Source organism: Peromyscus maniculatus, chromosome 3 (assembly GCF_049852395.1).
Source record: "Peromyscus maniculatus bairdii isolate BWxNUB_F1_BW_parent chromosome 3, HU_Pman_BW_mat_3.1, whole genome shotgun sequence".
Classification (NCBI taxonomy): domain Eukaryota; kingdom Metazoa; phylum Chordata; class Mammalia; order Rodentia; family Cricetidae; genus Peromyscus; species Peromyscus maniculatus.
In genome coordinates, this window is record NC_134854.1 from 160,142,980 (window position 1) to 160,157,544 (window position 14,565).

A 14,565-nucleotide genomic window follows, 5' to 3' on the forward strand; every position below is an offset into this window, starting at 1 on the left:
ATTATCTTAATTGGTTTGGAGATGATTACAGGACTTTATGTACTAAGGGTAGAATTCATTCTCTCTCCCAGATAATGTGTGTGTGTGTATGTGTGTGTGTGTGTGTGTGTAATTCATTACGTCCAGTCAACTCCAACTCTGTAGTCACATTAACTGTGTGTCAGTTTTCCAGACCAAGACATTCGTGATGTGGCCGTTCAACAATTAGACAACCTCCTGACTGATGAACTGCTGGAGTGTCTCCCACAGCTAGTTCAGGTAAGATCCAAGGGCTACCGAGAGGTCCCAGAGACCAAAGTGATTATTCTCTAAAGGTTCCCAGTGTAAACCCACAAAATCACTGAAATGTTATAGTGCAATTTGGCCAGGAAAGAATTTGATTGCATCCTATGTGTCCACGTTATTAATATAGACATTTTCTATCCAAAACTGATATACTAACAAGAAGTCATATAAAAGCCCAAAAGGAAAATTTTCACAAACCAATTTCACTTAGTAATTAGTATTTAGTATTGGGAAAAACATAGGAATGTTCATGAGGAGGAAAAAATTTATATACTCTGTCTCATGACAGAGTATATAAATCGATGAAACATTAACCAAGGAAACATTCTGTAGAAAACAGTCATTTACTAAAAAATTCATCCCATTCCTATGGAGAGTTTTACTGCTGGTTATTACTTTTGAGAAAGTAATTTTTAACACCAAAATCTGCTGCCAATTAGCACAATTTAGCAATATCAACTATCATAGCATTGGGAAATTTCTAGAAAATAATGTGAAGGTAAGTGGAGCTATGACCAACCCTGATAGTCTGAACGTGATGAAAGGCTAAGACTGAAGTTACGCAGTATACACACGAGCAAGTAAGTAAACATCCACACTACTGCACAACATTGAGTACTGAAGAAGTCCAACATTTTGCTTTTGCTTTTGTTTCTCTCTCTCTCTCTCTCTCTCTCTTTATATATATATATATATATATATATATATATATATATATATATATATATATATATATTAGAAGACAACCCAGGGTGTTATTTCTCATATGTCAGCTGTAGCTGGAGATTTCTCCAGTCCCGCCGGGGCCCATAGACCCCAGTAAACACACAGAGACTTATATTACTTATAAACTATATGGTCGTGACAGGCTTCTTGCTATCTAGTTCTTCTATCTCAAATTAACCCATTTCTATTACTCTATACCTTGCCATGTAGCTTGTGGCTTACCGGTACTTTACATCTTACTTCTCATGGTGACGGCAGCTGGCAGCATCTCCTGACTCAGCCTTCCACCTCCCAGAATTCTCCTCTCTGCTTATCCCATCTGTACTATACTTCCTGCCTGGCTGCTGGCCAATCAACAGTTTATTTATTGATTAATCAGAGCAACACATTCACAGCATACAGAAAAATATCCCCAGCAGTTACCCACCATTTTTTTTTGAGACAAGGTCATTCAGTGACCTTGAGCTCATCAAGTAAGCTAGGCTGGATAGCCTGTTCCCACTTCCCTGACACTGGCCTGGTCGGCCACCATGCCTGCCTTTTCTACATGGGTTCTGAGGATCAAATTCAGATGTCTATGCCTTCAAGACAAACACTTTCCCAACTGATCTATCTCCACCAACAGAGTCTCAAAAGCTCAGGATGATATGAAACTGACTATATGGTAAAAGATGACCTAGAACTTCTCATGATCCTCCCGCCTCCAGCTCCTGAGCGTTGGATTTGCAATTATGTATCACCACACCCAGGTTGATTTTTAAACTCAAACATTTCCTTACCTGACAGATTGGAATCTGCTTTAACTGATAGTTGGCTCAGCTATTGACCATTGATATGAGATGCCAAGATTGGTAGGGAAACTTTTATTAATAAACTCTAATGTTACTTTGTACACTACAATATAAACTGTTCTGACATCCTCCTGAGGGAGAGATCTATCTGAGAAGTAGCTGTGCTGGCTGCTGCTTTAAGTAACGACTTCCCTTGATTTGTTAGAATATTATTGTAGAAAAAGAATACCTTCAAATGTAAACAGATGAACCCAACTCATGGGCTCATTATTCATTTCATGACTCACAGGTATGGGCAGTACGCTATATCTAACTCAACTGAAAGAGGAAATTTTTACAAAGTTACATATAGAATAAACTCAGTTGAAAGTGGCAATCAGAATTGGTACACATTGTGCTAAGAAACCTACTGAAACATAAGAAGTACAGTCAAAATCTAATATAGCAAATACACAAATAAAAACTGAAAGAACTTCTTTGTTGTAATTGGAAATAAAATTTATAGAACATTCAAAGATGGGGGAAAATACATACTGTGACTAAACAATAAAAACTAGAAAGAAATTCACATTTATTATGAAATTTACTTTAAGAAATGCATGCTCCACTGTGGACTTGAAACTTTCTAAGACCTGAAAGTCATCCCCTGTTGATTATTTTTGGGAATTGTGTCACTACTCCAAAAGATTGCCTGTGTACCATATGATAAGTATGAGAGGGAAATTCTATCATTAGGTAGAATAAGTCAGTGAGTTTGTAAGGAAAGGAGTCAATCTGTGAGTTCCAATTACTGGTTTCCAGAAGAAACATGAGAACAAATGAAATAAGGCAGACCCAGAAGTAAATTCTGGACCAGCTCCTGCCTCCGTGGCCATATTATACACTCACACTTTTGACGCAAACAAAACACACAACCAAGTCAGCATAGCACGAGCATGTTAGAGAAAGGACCCTATGGCTACAGCTTGACAAGGCACTCAAGGTTTTTCTACACACACCCCACCAGCATTAGACTCTTGGAAGTTTGCTGAAATCATCTGTGTGGAGCATATTACAGAGGAGTTCCTTCAGGTGTGGATGTGGGATAAACAGTCCTACTTTTTCATCTCTACAGTGGCATAAAACCTGTCTTAAATTCTCTCTCTCTTGTAGCTAGAGTTTTGCTGCCTGGCCCACAGTCAGGACAAATCTCTCTCACCCGCCAGTCCCACAGCCGCTCAGACCCAACCAAGTAAACACAGAGACTTATATTGCTTACAAACTGTATGGCCATGGCAGGCTTCTTGCTAACTGTTCTTATATCTTAAATTAATCCATTTCCATAAATCTGTACCTTGCCATGTGGCTCATGGCTTACCGGCATCTTCACATGTGGCTTGTCCTGGCAGCAGCTGGCAGTGACTCCTCCTGCCTTCCTGTTCTTTCTTTTCTCCTCTCTGTTAGTCCTGCCTATACTTCCTGCCTAGCCACGGGCCAATCAGTGTTTTATTTACTAACCAATCAGAGCAACACATTTGCCATACAGAACATCCCACAGCTCTCCCCCCACCTCTCTTCTGTGTGCATGTGTGTGATTGTGTGTGAATGTACATGTATGTATGGCAAAGAGACTGAAAAAGTAGAAATGGACATCTTTAAGAAGAGAAGTTGATTTTCATTTTCATATATTCAGAGGAGTCCCAAATGCAGACTGGGAAGAGTTGAGTCCCTCCCTGCAGAGGGCAGGTGGATGTCTGAATGAGGTCCCAAAGGACGTCAGGGGCTTCCGTTGCTGTCTGTATCTTTGATCAGATTGAGTATCAGCCTCCCAGAGCTGCTCATGATGGAGAGGAAGGAAAGGTTTAGGAATGGGTTATGGAAGATTCATCAGCTTTGAATTTTTAAACAAGGCTTCAGTATCTACAGATTGATAGTGACATATCAGTTGGGGATTTCTGTCTTGGTTGTGAGTGGGAAGTAATTGATCTCCAAGTTAGTAGAACTGTCTAGTGGTTAATGTTACCATTTTATGGGTCACAGACATTGATCATGATATTTTTATGCCAGGATTGTCCCCTGGGGCATGGTTGAACTTTACCAACCACTTGCCTTTATTTATTTTCTTATACTCCAAAATCATAAATAAGGAGAAGGAAGACCATGTAAAGACAAATTGTATAATGTCTGCTGTGTTATTGTACAACAATGAATAAACTATCAAGCATATTATCAATATTCCACTGAAAAGCTCCTATTATTTTTCCATATCCCCGTCTGAAGCCTCTGTAGTCCCTGCACAGTCTGTTGTTGGTCTTTTTGTTTGTTTGTTTTGTTTTTTGTAACTGATAAAAAGTGAAGAATTCATTACCTCTCACTGCAGGCTGTCAAGTTTGAGTGGAATCTTGAAAGTCCTTTGGTGGAACTCCTGCTTCGTCGCTCTTTGCAAAGCATCCGAGTGGCCCAATCTCTGTACTGGTAAGACTGGCACAGGTACAGGTCTCCTTAAGTCCCCAGCTTCTCTCAGCAGTGTGAGGAAGGATTCCTTTATCTAAAGATGCTATTATCATCAACTGAAAATTCTGCCAACTTTGAATCTTTGTCAGTTACTTTTACAACTCTAATTAAAACTTTATTTGTATATGACTATTAAAACAGGTAGCATTTATATAAGCTTATTTATTCAACATAAATAATTCATATTTACTTAGAAAAATTCTTCATTGTTCTGTTTTTGTTGTTGTTTATTCTTTTTTTCGACTTAGTATACAACATGACAGGTTTTATTATGACATTTTCATACATATGCATCATTATTCTTTCTTCTTATTAATCCCTTTCCCCTGCTACTCTTTCCCATGTCTCTTGCTCCCTTCTTGCTGGTCTTCCTTCCCTCGTAGTCTCGCCTTCTACTCTCACACTACATGTATTCCATTCTCCCCAGTTTTCCATGCCCCTCTCACCTTTAGACCTTTTCCTCTTCCTCATAAACCCCTCTCTACTTTCACAGCATACACAACACACACATCCAAACCTAGATTCCACAGGTGGGTGCTATATGCAAGAATTCTATAGAGTTTCTGTGTTCACCAGGGAGATTGTCCTTGTTTGGTTTATTGATTTGGGTTGTCAAAATCCAGTCCTGTCATTGGGATAATACTGACTTATAGAGTAAATTCCATAATCTTCCTTCTTCTCTTTTGTGGAACAGCTTGAGGCATGTACATGTCACCTCTCTCCCATCAAGGTTTAGTCAAAATCAACAGTGAATCCATCTGGTTTGGGGTTTTTATTTGTGGGAAGACTTTTTATTACTGTTCAGTTGCATCTAGTGATGGCATCTCTTACTGGCTTTGTGTGTAGTTCATTGAGGTCTTCACTTCTAACATTTCTATTTGTTTTATTGTTTTTAATCAAGATCTCAATTTTCTTGCTGAAATTTTCTTCCCTGATGCAGACTTTTCATCATATTGTAATGTTCTCTGACTTCTTTCTCCATGTTGCTGATTTTCCTGTCAAGCCCTGGATTGAATTCATTTGCTTATTAGTAAGCCCTTTCAGTTCAATGATCATTTTTATCAGAAAACATTTGTGAATTCTTCATCTGACACTTGTCTTAATTTGCCATCTATGAGTTCAGCACCTACTTAAGGCTTACCATCTTTGAAGAGTCATATTTCCCTGCTTTCCTACATTTCATGTGTTTCTCTGTTGTGAATTTTGCATCTGCTGTTTTGGATTGTGTTTATGGTTTCATTTGGAGACCCTCACAGTAGCCTTTCTTAAGGACTCAATACCTAGTTCTTCCCAGTGAGGAGAAAACAAATGGATGTATCTGCATAAACACTGAATTGTGCAAGATAAAGGATTACACTCCAAAATCAACTAAAGCTTATTATTTCATCACCAAGGACTATGAATTAGAAAAAGGAAAGAATAAATAGCATGTCTACAAATTACTATTGGTAAATCAAGGGGTAGTAAATGAATGAAATAAAGGAAAGAAATGAGTCACACAAAGATGAGAAATAGAAGATAAGCAAGCTAAAGAAAGGAGATGTGTGGAGAAGGGTGCTACGGGGAAGATAAAGAAGATTGAGAGATTAGAGGACATTGAAAAAGAGATGCAAGTTCAATTATTAAAAGTACATTATAAAGGAAAATGTAGAAAGAGAAAAAGGAAAGAATAAACAAAAAAGGAAAAAGACTGGCCAATGATGAAAGGAATCTATAAACAAAATAAGAGAATGTATAAAGAAAGAGAACAAAATGCTTTAAAAATGCAAAATATAACTTTAAGGATCATAAAGTGAAAATACTGCTGATATATGAAAAAGAACAAAAAAGAGATGTGCAGAAGAAAACAGTGGGAAAAAAAGATAATGTGTTGGAACAAGTTATTTATGGATAATAAAAAATTAGAGACTTCAGTGGAAATTCAGGGGTGGAGAGTGTGGTTGAACTTGTGGACATTTGTCTTTCCTGTGGTTTATGACCTTGCCTAGAGTGTATTGATCAAGTCTCCAAAGTCTACAAGAGCTGACTTCTCCTTGACACCTTCCCGCCTTTGCATACTAGAGGCCCCTGCAGTCACGTGTAGCTGTGTAGTGTGTGGGCTTGACGATGTCATCACCCTCTTGAGACTCACAGCATTTTCCTCTGGAATGGACTGTGTTCTGGTTGAGAGTGTCTCTCCAAAGAGTTGGGGATGTAGAAGGCAAGCAAAGCACTGAGATTTGTGTAAGCAGAGTGCTCCTCTGACTTTCAAGACTTGCTAGATATGTATGAGGGGGCTAGAGGAAGCAGCTGTGAGTGGTAAGGTACATGGGCAGAGCTTCAGAGTTGGGCCTACAGAGAGATGGCTCCAAAGGCTGATCTTGCTACAGACAGTGGCTCTAGGATGTCAATCTTCAGTATTATTCTTAGTTGAGAGATCTACTCCCTGCAACCAAGGGTGGGCTTACATTTTCCTGTATACTTCACTGCCTGAGCCACGTCTCCCAGGTCTTGCACTTTTCAGCTCGTCAACATATGACCTTTCTGATACCCACAACTACCTCTGAGACAAATGTGGAGCCTCATTTCATAACAGGAGAACTGAGGCTCTAAATACTGAGAGCAAGATAGTTTACTTCATGATTTCGCATGCCTGGCTATTAGCTAAAAATGGCAGGTGTGCATATAGAATGCAGAGAAGTTTTTTTTTTTTTTGGGGGGGGGGGTTTCGAGACAGGGTTTCTCTGTGTAGCTTTGCGCCTTTCCTGGGACTCACTTGGTAGCCCAGGCTGGCCTCGAACTCACAGAGATCCACCTGGCTCTGCCTCCCGAGTGCTGGGATTAAAGGCGTGCGCCACCACCGCCCGGCCTCAGAGAAGTTTTTATAACCCAAATTCAAATCTCTCCCTCCCTTTCATCATTGACTGAGTAACCAGGAGGGCACAACCTCATACATCATCCAAGTCTTATCTTTCCCACTGCCTCTCATGTTCATCCATTTCTTAACCATGACCCAGTCTGAGTTCATCTCTACATTTTATACCGTTTAAAATTTATCAGTTACAAGATCCTATTGTGTCTGCTGGTCCCTAGGCAAGCTTGGCTGTTAATATTTTCTGTTCTAAAATTTAGTTTAGCTGGAGGGGGAGCTAGACTAACAGAGCTGAGGGGGAACTAAACTAATAGATCTGGGGGAACTAAAGTAGCACATTTTGGGGGAGCTAGACTAGCATGTCAAGGGGGGAGCAAGAGCCGCATAGCTTGGAGAGGGGAGCTAGCCTAGCAGGCATTAACTGGGTTCTCCTGTTCATTGCTTATCTGTAGCTGGACTTCAAAGCACTCTGGAAAACAGCTGATGTATGAGGCTTCCAGACTATTGCTTATGGCTTTCTCTCTGCTCCACCTGTAGCTGGAGAATTTCTCTCCAGCTCCTGCCAAGCCCCGGTAGTCCCACAGCCCCCTTATAAAATAAACACACAGACACTTATATTATTTAAACTGTTTGACCTAATGGCTTAGGCTTCTTGTTATCTAGTTCCTATATCTCAAATTAACCCATATCTATTAGTCTATAAGTTGCCACATGGTTCGTGGCTTACTGGCACCTTACATCTTGCTTTTCATGACGGCTGCTGGCAGCGTCTCTCTGCCTCAGCCTTCCACCTCCCAGAATTCTTCTCCTCCTTGTCCCACCTGCCTGGCTACTGGCCAATCAGCATTTTACTTATCAATCAATCATAGCAACATATATTTACAGCATACAGGACATCCCACAGCATCCACCCAACTGTCCCCTGGGTTAGCTCAGCTTTAGACAATTGCTTCTTTAAGAAGGCCCTTGCCCTCTGCTCTTCAAGTGAAAGAGGAAAGGAAAAAGTAGGATCCCTCTCTACTGATAACTCATCCAATAAAAGAATCATTATCTTATGGAAACCTACAGCTGCCTGGGGGCTCCTATGGGCTGTGGACTTGTCCTAAGGGTGCCAGTCCTTTTCACCAAGGCTGCCTGGAGCATCCCTTACCCCACATGGCTGGAGCTGTTTGTCTTGGACTCTTGTCCTTGGATCACCTGCCTTTTTCTCTGCAGCTGTCAAGTAGCCTAAACTGCTTTAGTGAATTTCCAAAGCTGCTCCTCCCTCTCCTTTCTTCTCCCTCCCTATTTATCTCGCTCCCCCCAACCCCCTGTAGAATAGATGTTATTCTTTTCTTATACTGACTCTTCTTGTTCACTGTCTCCCATAGGGGCAGCTTCTTGTCAGCCATCTTGTCCAGAAGAGAAAGTGCTTCTGCTTATAATTTTCAAATCCTTCTTTTTCTATAATTTCTATTATTTAACAGAAAGCTAAATTCAGTCAGGATTGTAAGATGGGTGAAAATTTTTGTGGTTGTGTCCACTCAGTGAAGATTTCCAGACAAAATATAACTGTGAGACTGTGGATATTTAGAAAGCATGTAGGTTTTTAAAAATGCTTTTATGTAATATGATTTTCAAGCAATGGAACCTGGGGCCTGGATTATTTCTGTTCAAAAGTCCTAGACTGCTAAGACTTTCCTAAGCACAAATTTAAAACATCAGCATCAGAGAAACAAGAATTACTTAAGAGATTATCAAGCTTTCCCTGTCATCACTCACTGTTGAGTCCATGGTATTATCTCCATGCTGTTTTCCGTTTTTCTTTTAGTGGACCTTACAGAGTCAAATGCATAGCCTAAGTTTTTAAGAATTACAAGTGTGAATGGCCTAGTTATATAATAAAAAATTGTACATTCTTCAGTCCTAAAAAGCTATGTGATGGCATCATCTACTTGCTACAATAGCTGCCTAAAAATATCAATTAACTGGGAAAATGTCAAACCACCATTTTGAAGAATCATGTTTTCTGCTTCAATTCTTCATATTGATGTCACTCCTTTCCTTGAAGGGCTCAAGATTCACAAAAACTTGTCAGGGGTCAACACTTGACTTGCTACTCGTCTCATTTTAAATATCTAATCTAAGACCCAGAGTACTTCCTCCAACACACAGCTATAAGAAGACATCAGATGCTTGGCCCTTCATTTAACAGACTCTTCCCAAAGTGCTGTGTGATTTCATTCCAGCTTCTTCATGAGTACCCTGAGCTGAAGGAAGCTGAGCGGATATACTTTGCAGCATTTCCTGAGGCACTCCAAACAGGACTCCACTAAACACACTGCTTATCTTGAAACTTTTTTTCAATATGCATTATTAACATGAGTGCATGTTAAATAATCTCAGGTTTGGTACTTGAATTGAAATACGGATGTCTGTGAAGGATAAAGTGTAATTTTTTGGAAAGGCTATTAAAAGTTAAAATAGAGTATCAAGGACTCATTCTACTGATGAGTGATTGTGCTGCCTGAGTAAGTCCCTCATCTGCTGATGCACTGTGAGAATTGGAGTCCTGTGAAAGGTCACAGTGACCGAAGACGAAGTTGTAAATCAATGTCATGTTTATAAGCTCACAAAAATACAGTTATGTCATTGTTTTCTAAGGAGTCGTTGAGAGGGTAGCCTTTCTTAGTGTTATGATAAAAAAAAACCAATCATGAAACCCATTTCCCTTCCTATCAACTCAAGAAGAGATAGAAGAAATAGAGAAGAATATAAGTGGCAGACAGACTGCTCATTTCTGAGGGACAAGCTTGAGAAAGTACAGGAAGGAGAAAATGAAGGCAAGGAAGGATATTTTAAAAGACCATCCTTTTAAAACAAGCAAAAACTAAAGAATCACAAACCATGGACAGATAAAGCAGGGAAAAAAATGTAGTTGTGTTTAAAAAATCATGGCACTAAATATAGGTGGTACCTATATTTAGGGAGTGTTTAGGGGGTGTTTCGAGTAGAATATTTGAGTTAAGTTTCAAAGAATGAAACTAGGGCTCCTTTAACAAAAGTGATGTCCTGTGATTTAAATGAATAAGCAAAGAAAGAAAGAGCAAAAACCCAACAGCCACCAAGTTAATAAGGTTTTTCACTTGGCTGAGCAGCCGCTTCTCCAAAATCCACGTGTTTATTTAACACTGAAGTCAGTGCCTCGTCCTATTCATGCAGGCTGTGGAGGAGTCTTCTTTGCTCCTCACTAACATAACCCTTCATTTCCCAAGCCCTTTAGCTCTGTGTGTCTGCAGCAGCTCTCCCTTGCCCACTGTGTCTACCCACCATTGTTCTAAAGGTCATCTCTGAACCAGATACCGAACCATGAGTGCTTAATAGTCTAACAATGAAAGCTACCATGACAACCAAGCGTCACTGTGAATGGAAATTGACTTGCTGTCACTATGGTGCTTTTCTGGCAGAAGGGTGAGAAGAGGGTGAGGAAATGATAGATAGAGGATGTCTCAGACCCAAGGGGAATGTAGGGGTGACTTCCCTCACTACTGTGACAAAATACCTGAGAGAAGTGAGCACATGTTCAAGCATGTGAGCCTCTTAAGGACATTTTGATAGGAAATAACAGAATAGGACATTCCATGAGAGGGAATAAATAGGAAGCTTTGGATTGGGGGAAATTTGAAGGTTTTTACTTTCCAATTTGAAAAAGAGCATATTATCTCTCTGGGCTTAGGAAGTCACTCTTGACAAAATAATTAAAATTACAGAAAATTAAAAATCAGTGTCCTATCCTCTGTTTGGAAAAGGAAGCAATTTGGCTCCTAATGAAGTGTTGGCTGTAATGGTGTGCTGCTTGGATTTCCATTCACTTATACATTATACACCATATACATTATTATATGTTCATAGGTTACTTATCAAAGAATTAGATCAGCTGAGATATCGTCTTATCCAGAAAGCTGCCTCTGATTCCCCTTTCACTGGGAATGAATTTTATTCTTTGGTTGTATCCCACTGCACAATGAATATGTGACTCTAGATAGGCATGGTCCCATAACCTCTGCTGAACTGGGTATCTTTATTTCTCATATATACGATGGCTAATGCACCATTTTGCCTTTCCTATACTAATTATTCTACAGCATCTGAAAGTCGGGTATTTTACAAAAAAGTTCGAACTTATGAAATCACAGAACTGTGTTTCAGGTCAACGATATTTTCACTAGCTGATGACCCTGTGGTCCTCACAAGTGTGGCCCTGTAAAGACACCACTGGGGTCATGGCCAGGTCATCTTTAGTTGGCAGCTACATCAGTCCCCAACTTTGGCACTGAACCCTAACTGACTGCTGCCTGGCCACATGCCCTGGGATGGGGAAATCTCAAGGGTGTAAGTTATAGTTCAGAGGCTCCTCATGGTGAGGTCAAGGATGAATGTGATCAGAGATTTGTTTTTCTGGCCTCTTACCCTTTTCTGCGATCTCCCTTGGAGTATTTCCTGAGGAACATTTCTCCAGGAGATCCCACAAACTGTAAATTCTTTCTCATAAGCTGTTCTAGAGAATCTGACATTTAAAAAAAAATCTGCAAATGGAAATAATAAATTTGAATAGCAATTCCTTGGTATCTGCTCTGGATTTGCTTGAGATGTTTCTTCCTGGCAGGTGCCAAAACCTGTGAATGCTCTAGCTGATGATGTGAAATGTAGTATGTTCATAGGACTACTTATATGTGCCTCTTATTCCCTTTTGATTATGCCTAATTCTTCATATGATGCTAATAATTGTTATATTGCATTGTTTGGAGACTGAGACAAGAAAAAAGCCTTGACTGTTCAACACAGACATTGTTATTTTAGTACTTGTAATCTATAGTTGATTGAATCCCAGGATGTAGTGGATCCCAGAGCTATAAGCCAACTGTATGTTTCTACATTCTATGTAACATGTTTCAGATGGAACAGCATCAGACACCTTTATACTCATGCCAGTCCAACTGAATGAGCTCCAGGAGAGCTGACCTGACTCTAAGTTTGTGTGGATATGCTTTGTAGTTCCATTTCTCAATACAAGTGTTGTTTTAGATACTTGGTGTAAAAAGCTAAAAGTTTCTCCCTTTAAAATGAGATAAAACTGTTTTTGAAGCTCTTATCAGACCATATATTACTGTTTGGTGGTTTATTTACTGAACAAACACCTAGAGCGGTACTTGGGGCTTTGTAGACATTCAATAAATTCATATTGTGTGAATGACTTAAATTGTCTGGGCCCAAATGTGCCAATGCAGACTTGTGACAGAAGGGGGCAGAAGAGAGCTGCTGGCACAGAGGAATAAGCGCTTAAGCAACTTCAGGAGACTGACCAGGAAGGAGGCAATGGATGTGACCAGTGAAGGCAGCACTGGAGAGGAAGGAGGATATAAGCAAGTCCGAGACAGCCATCAGGAATTAGGACTAGGGAAGAAATGGATGCAGCTTGTGTTCCAGACCAGGTAGGAAAATCAGAATGAACTAAGCAAAGTGTGGCAGCTGCTACAAAGGTCTTTCCAGGTACCACACCACATTAAAGGACTTGTGACTTTGTATGTTATCTGTCATGTGAGATGATGCAAAATCTGTGTGTGTGTGTGTGTGTGTGTGTGTGTGTGTGTGTGTGTGTGATGCACATTGAGACCAGGGGTCCACATTGGATGCCTTTCTCAATCACTCTCCCCCTTATTTGGGCAGAACAAAACCTCTTACTAAATATGGAGCTTGCTAGTTCTGCTCCACAGGCTGTCTGCAGGCCCGGGGAATTCTACTGTCTCTGGTTTCCCAGTGCTGCTGGGATTACATGCTAAGCCCAACTTTGTATGTGGATACTTGAGGTTTGCATTCAAGTCCTCATATTTCACCAACTGACTCATCTTCCTGTCCCCTCCATTCACACTTTAAACCATCACCCTATACTTTTCCTTATTTTGATTTTGGGGACAATTTCTCAAGTAGGTATAAACAAAATAAAATAGCATGGAACTTTTGCATGCTGTGGTTTAAAGTAGGCGTGTCCCTTTCATCCCCTTGCCGACTAAATGTCCCCTGGCTCCTGGAGTGCTCTCACTTCTGAGTCATCCTTAAGGTTAACTATTTTTCACTCTATCAGCTCTCCTCTGATATCAAATTATATGTTAGAACATGACATTTACAAAGAATTAATAATTTTCTCATTTATGTACAAACTTTGAGATACTGTTGAACCAATAGAGTTTGAGCAAGATGCCCTTTGCCTTAAAGGAGCTCAGAGGCCACAGTCTCAGCATCCAGGCAGCAAGAAAGCGCTGTTAGGTACAGAGACAGCAAGGGCCCGGCCAACTCTTCCCATTCTTCTCTTTCACCTATAACTCTGTATGTCAAATGCAAGCAGCCAGACAAGGCCAGATATTAAGTAAATCACAAAATCTACCTGTGTGCTCCCATTCTGTCAGTTTCAAATACTGATAAAGGTGTCCCAATGAATCCACAGTGGAGGTAAACGCTCTCTCTGCTTTGATGCCTGAATACTGTGAAGACTAAAGAGCCATTCTTGAGGGAGCTATCACGGTGCTGTAGAGCACACATAATACAGAATCAATAGGAGCTTTTAAAACTGCAATTCTCTGCTTTCAAGAATCATTACACTGCCCGTAATTCACCTTTTTACCTTTACAATGTAATAAATAATAAAATATCACTTCAGTCTTTTGTAAGGGAGAGATATGCCTGGCTGTCAGCTAATATTGACCTGCTGGAATCACTGCTCACCCTGCTGTTCTCAAAAAAATTATATACCAGATAGACTCTGTACAAGGAGTAACTCACTTGAACAATATCCCTTCCCCACCTTAGCTAACATGAAGAAAAAACAGTGGCTATTTGTAAGACCATAATCTGTAAAATCCATTAGCACAGTTTCCAGGTGAAGTCATCATTACAAAGGAACAGTTGCCTTTTTTCCAGATTTATTTCTGTTTTATAGGACAAAGGTTTTATGTGGGTCCTTTAATAAAAAAGTTATTTCTAATGCCATATAATTTTCTAATTAATTTTATAATGTCATTTAAATCTAATTACTGCTATTAAATATGTCTGAAAATAAACCACAAATCATTGCAAAAACCAGACACAAAGATTCACTTGAATGTGTTCGTTGCTTCCATTATTTGCCTGAAAATTCTTGTGTTTTAGTTTTTTGTCAGTGAATGGTTGTGGAAATTAGCATTTTGTAGATACATAATGAAATCAAGTGTTGAAACTTGGACCAGGGCTGGTCAAAATCTAAACTTCTCAGTCCATCTCTATCACTTTTACATTGTGCAGTTCTATCAGGACGTCCTCAAGCAGCAATCCAGTATTCCCACAGTCATGAGTTTTCAATATCATAGTTTAGGCTAGAGACATGAGTGAAGGCCTTGAAAACCAGCA

General features: G+C 39.8%; 1 protein-coding gene across 6 annotated transcripts in view; it reads left to right on the forward strand.

The window, feature by feature from the left end:
- Pik3c2g (phosphatidylinositol-4-phosphate 3-kinase catalytic subunit type 2 gamma) overlaps positions 1 to 14,565 on the forward strand; it is a 352,621-nt gene that overhangs the window by 151,525 nt on the left and 186,531 nt on the right. For 5 of the 6 annotated variants that reach the window (XM_006976490.4, XM_015995399.3, XM_076568126.1 and 2 more), the window contains 2 exons: positions 165 to 258; positions 4,162 to 4,256. In XM_006976490.4, coding sequence (XP_006976552.1) covers positions 165 to 258; positions 4,162 to 4,256 — 189 coding nt within the window. Of the gene's footprint in view, positions 1 to 164; positions 259 to 4,161; positions 4,257 to 12,271; positions 12,618 to 14,565 lie in introns of those variants that run through there. The other variant, XM_076568128.1, reaches the window with a different exon arrangement.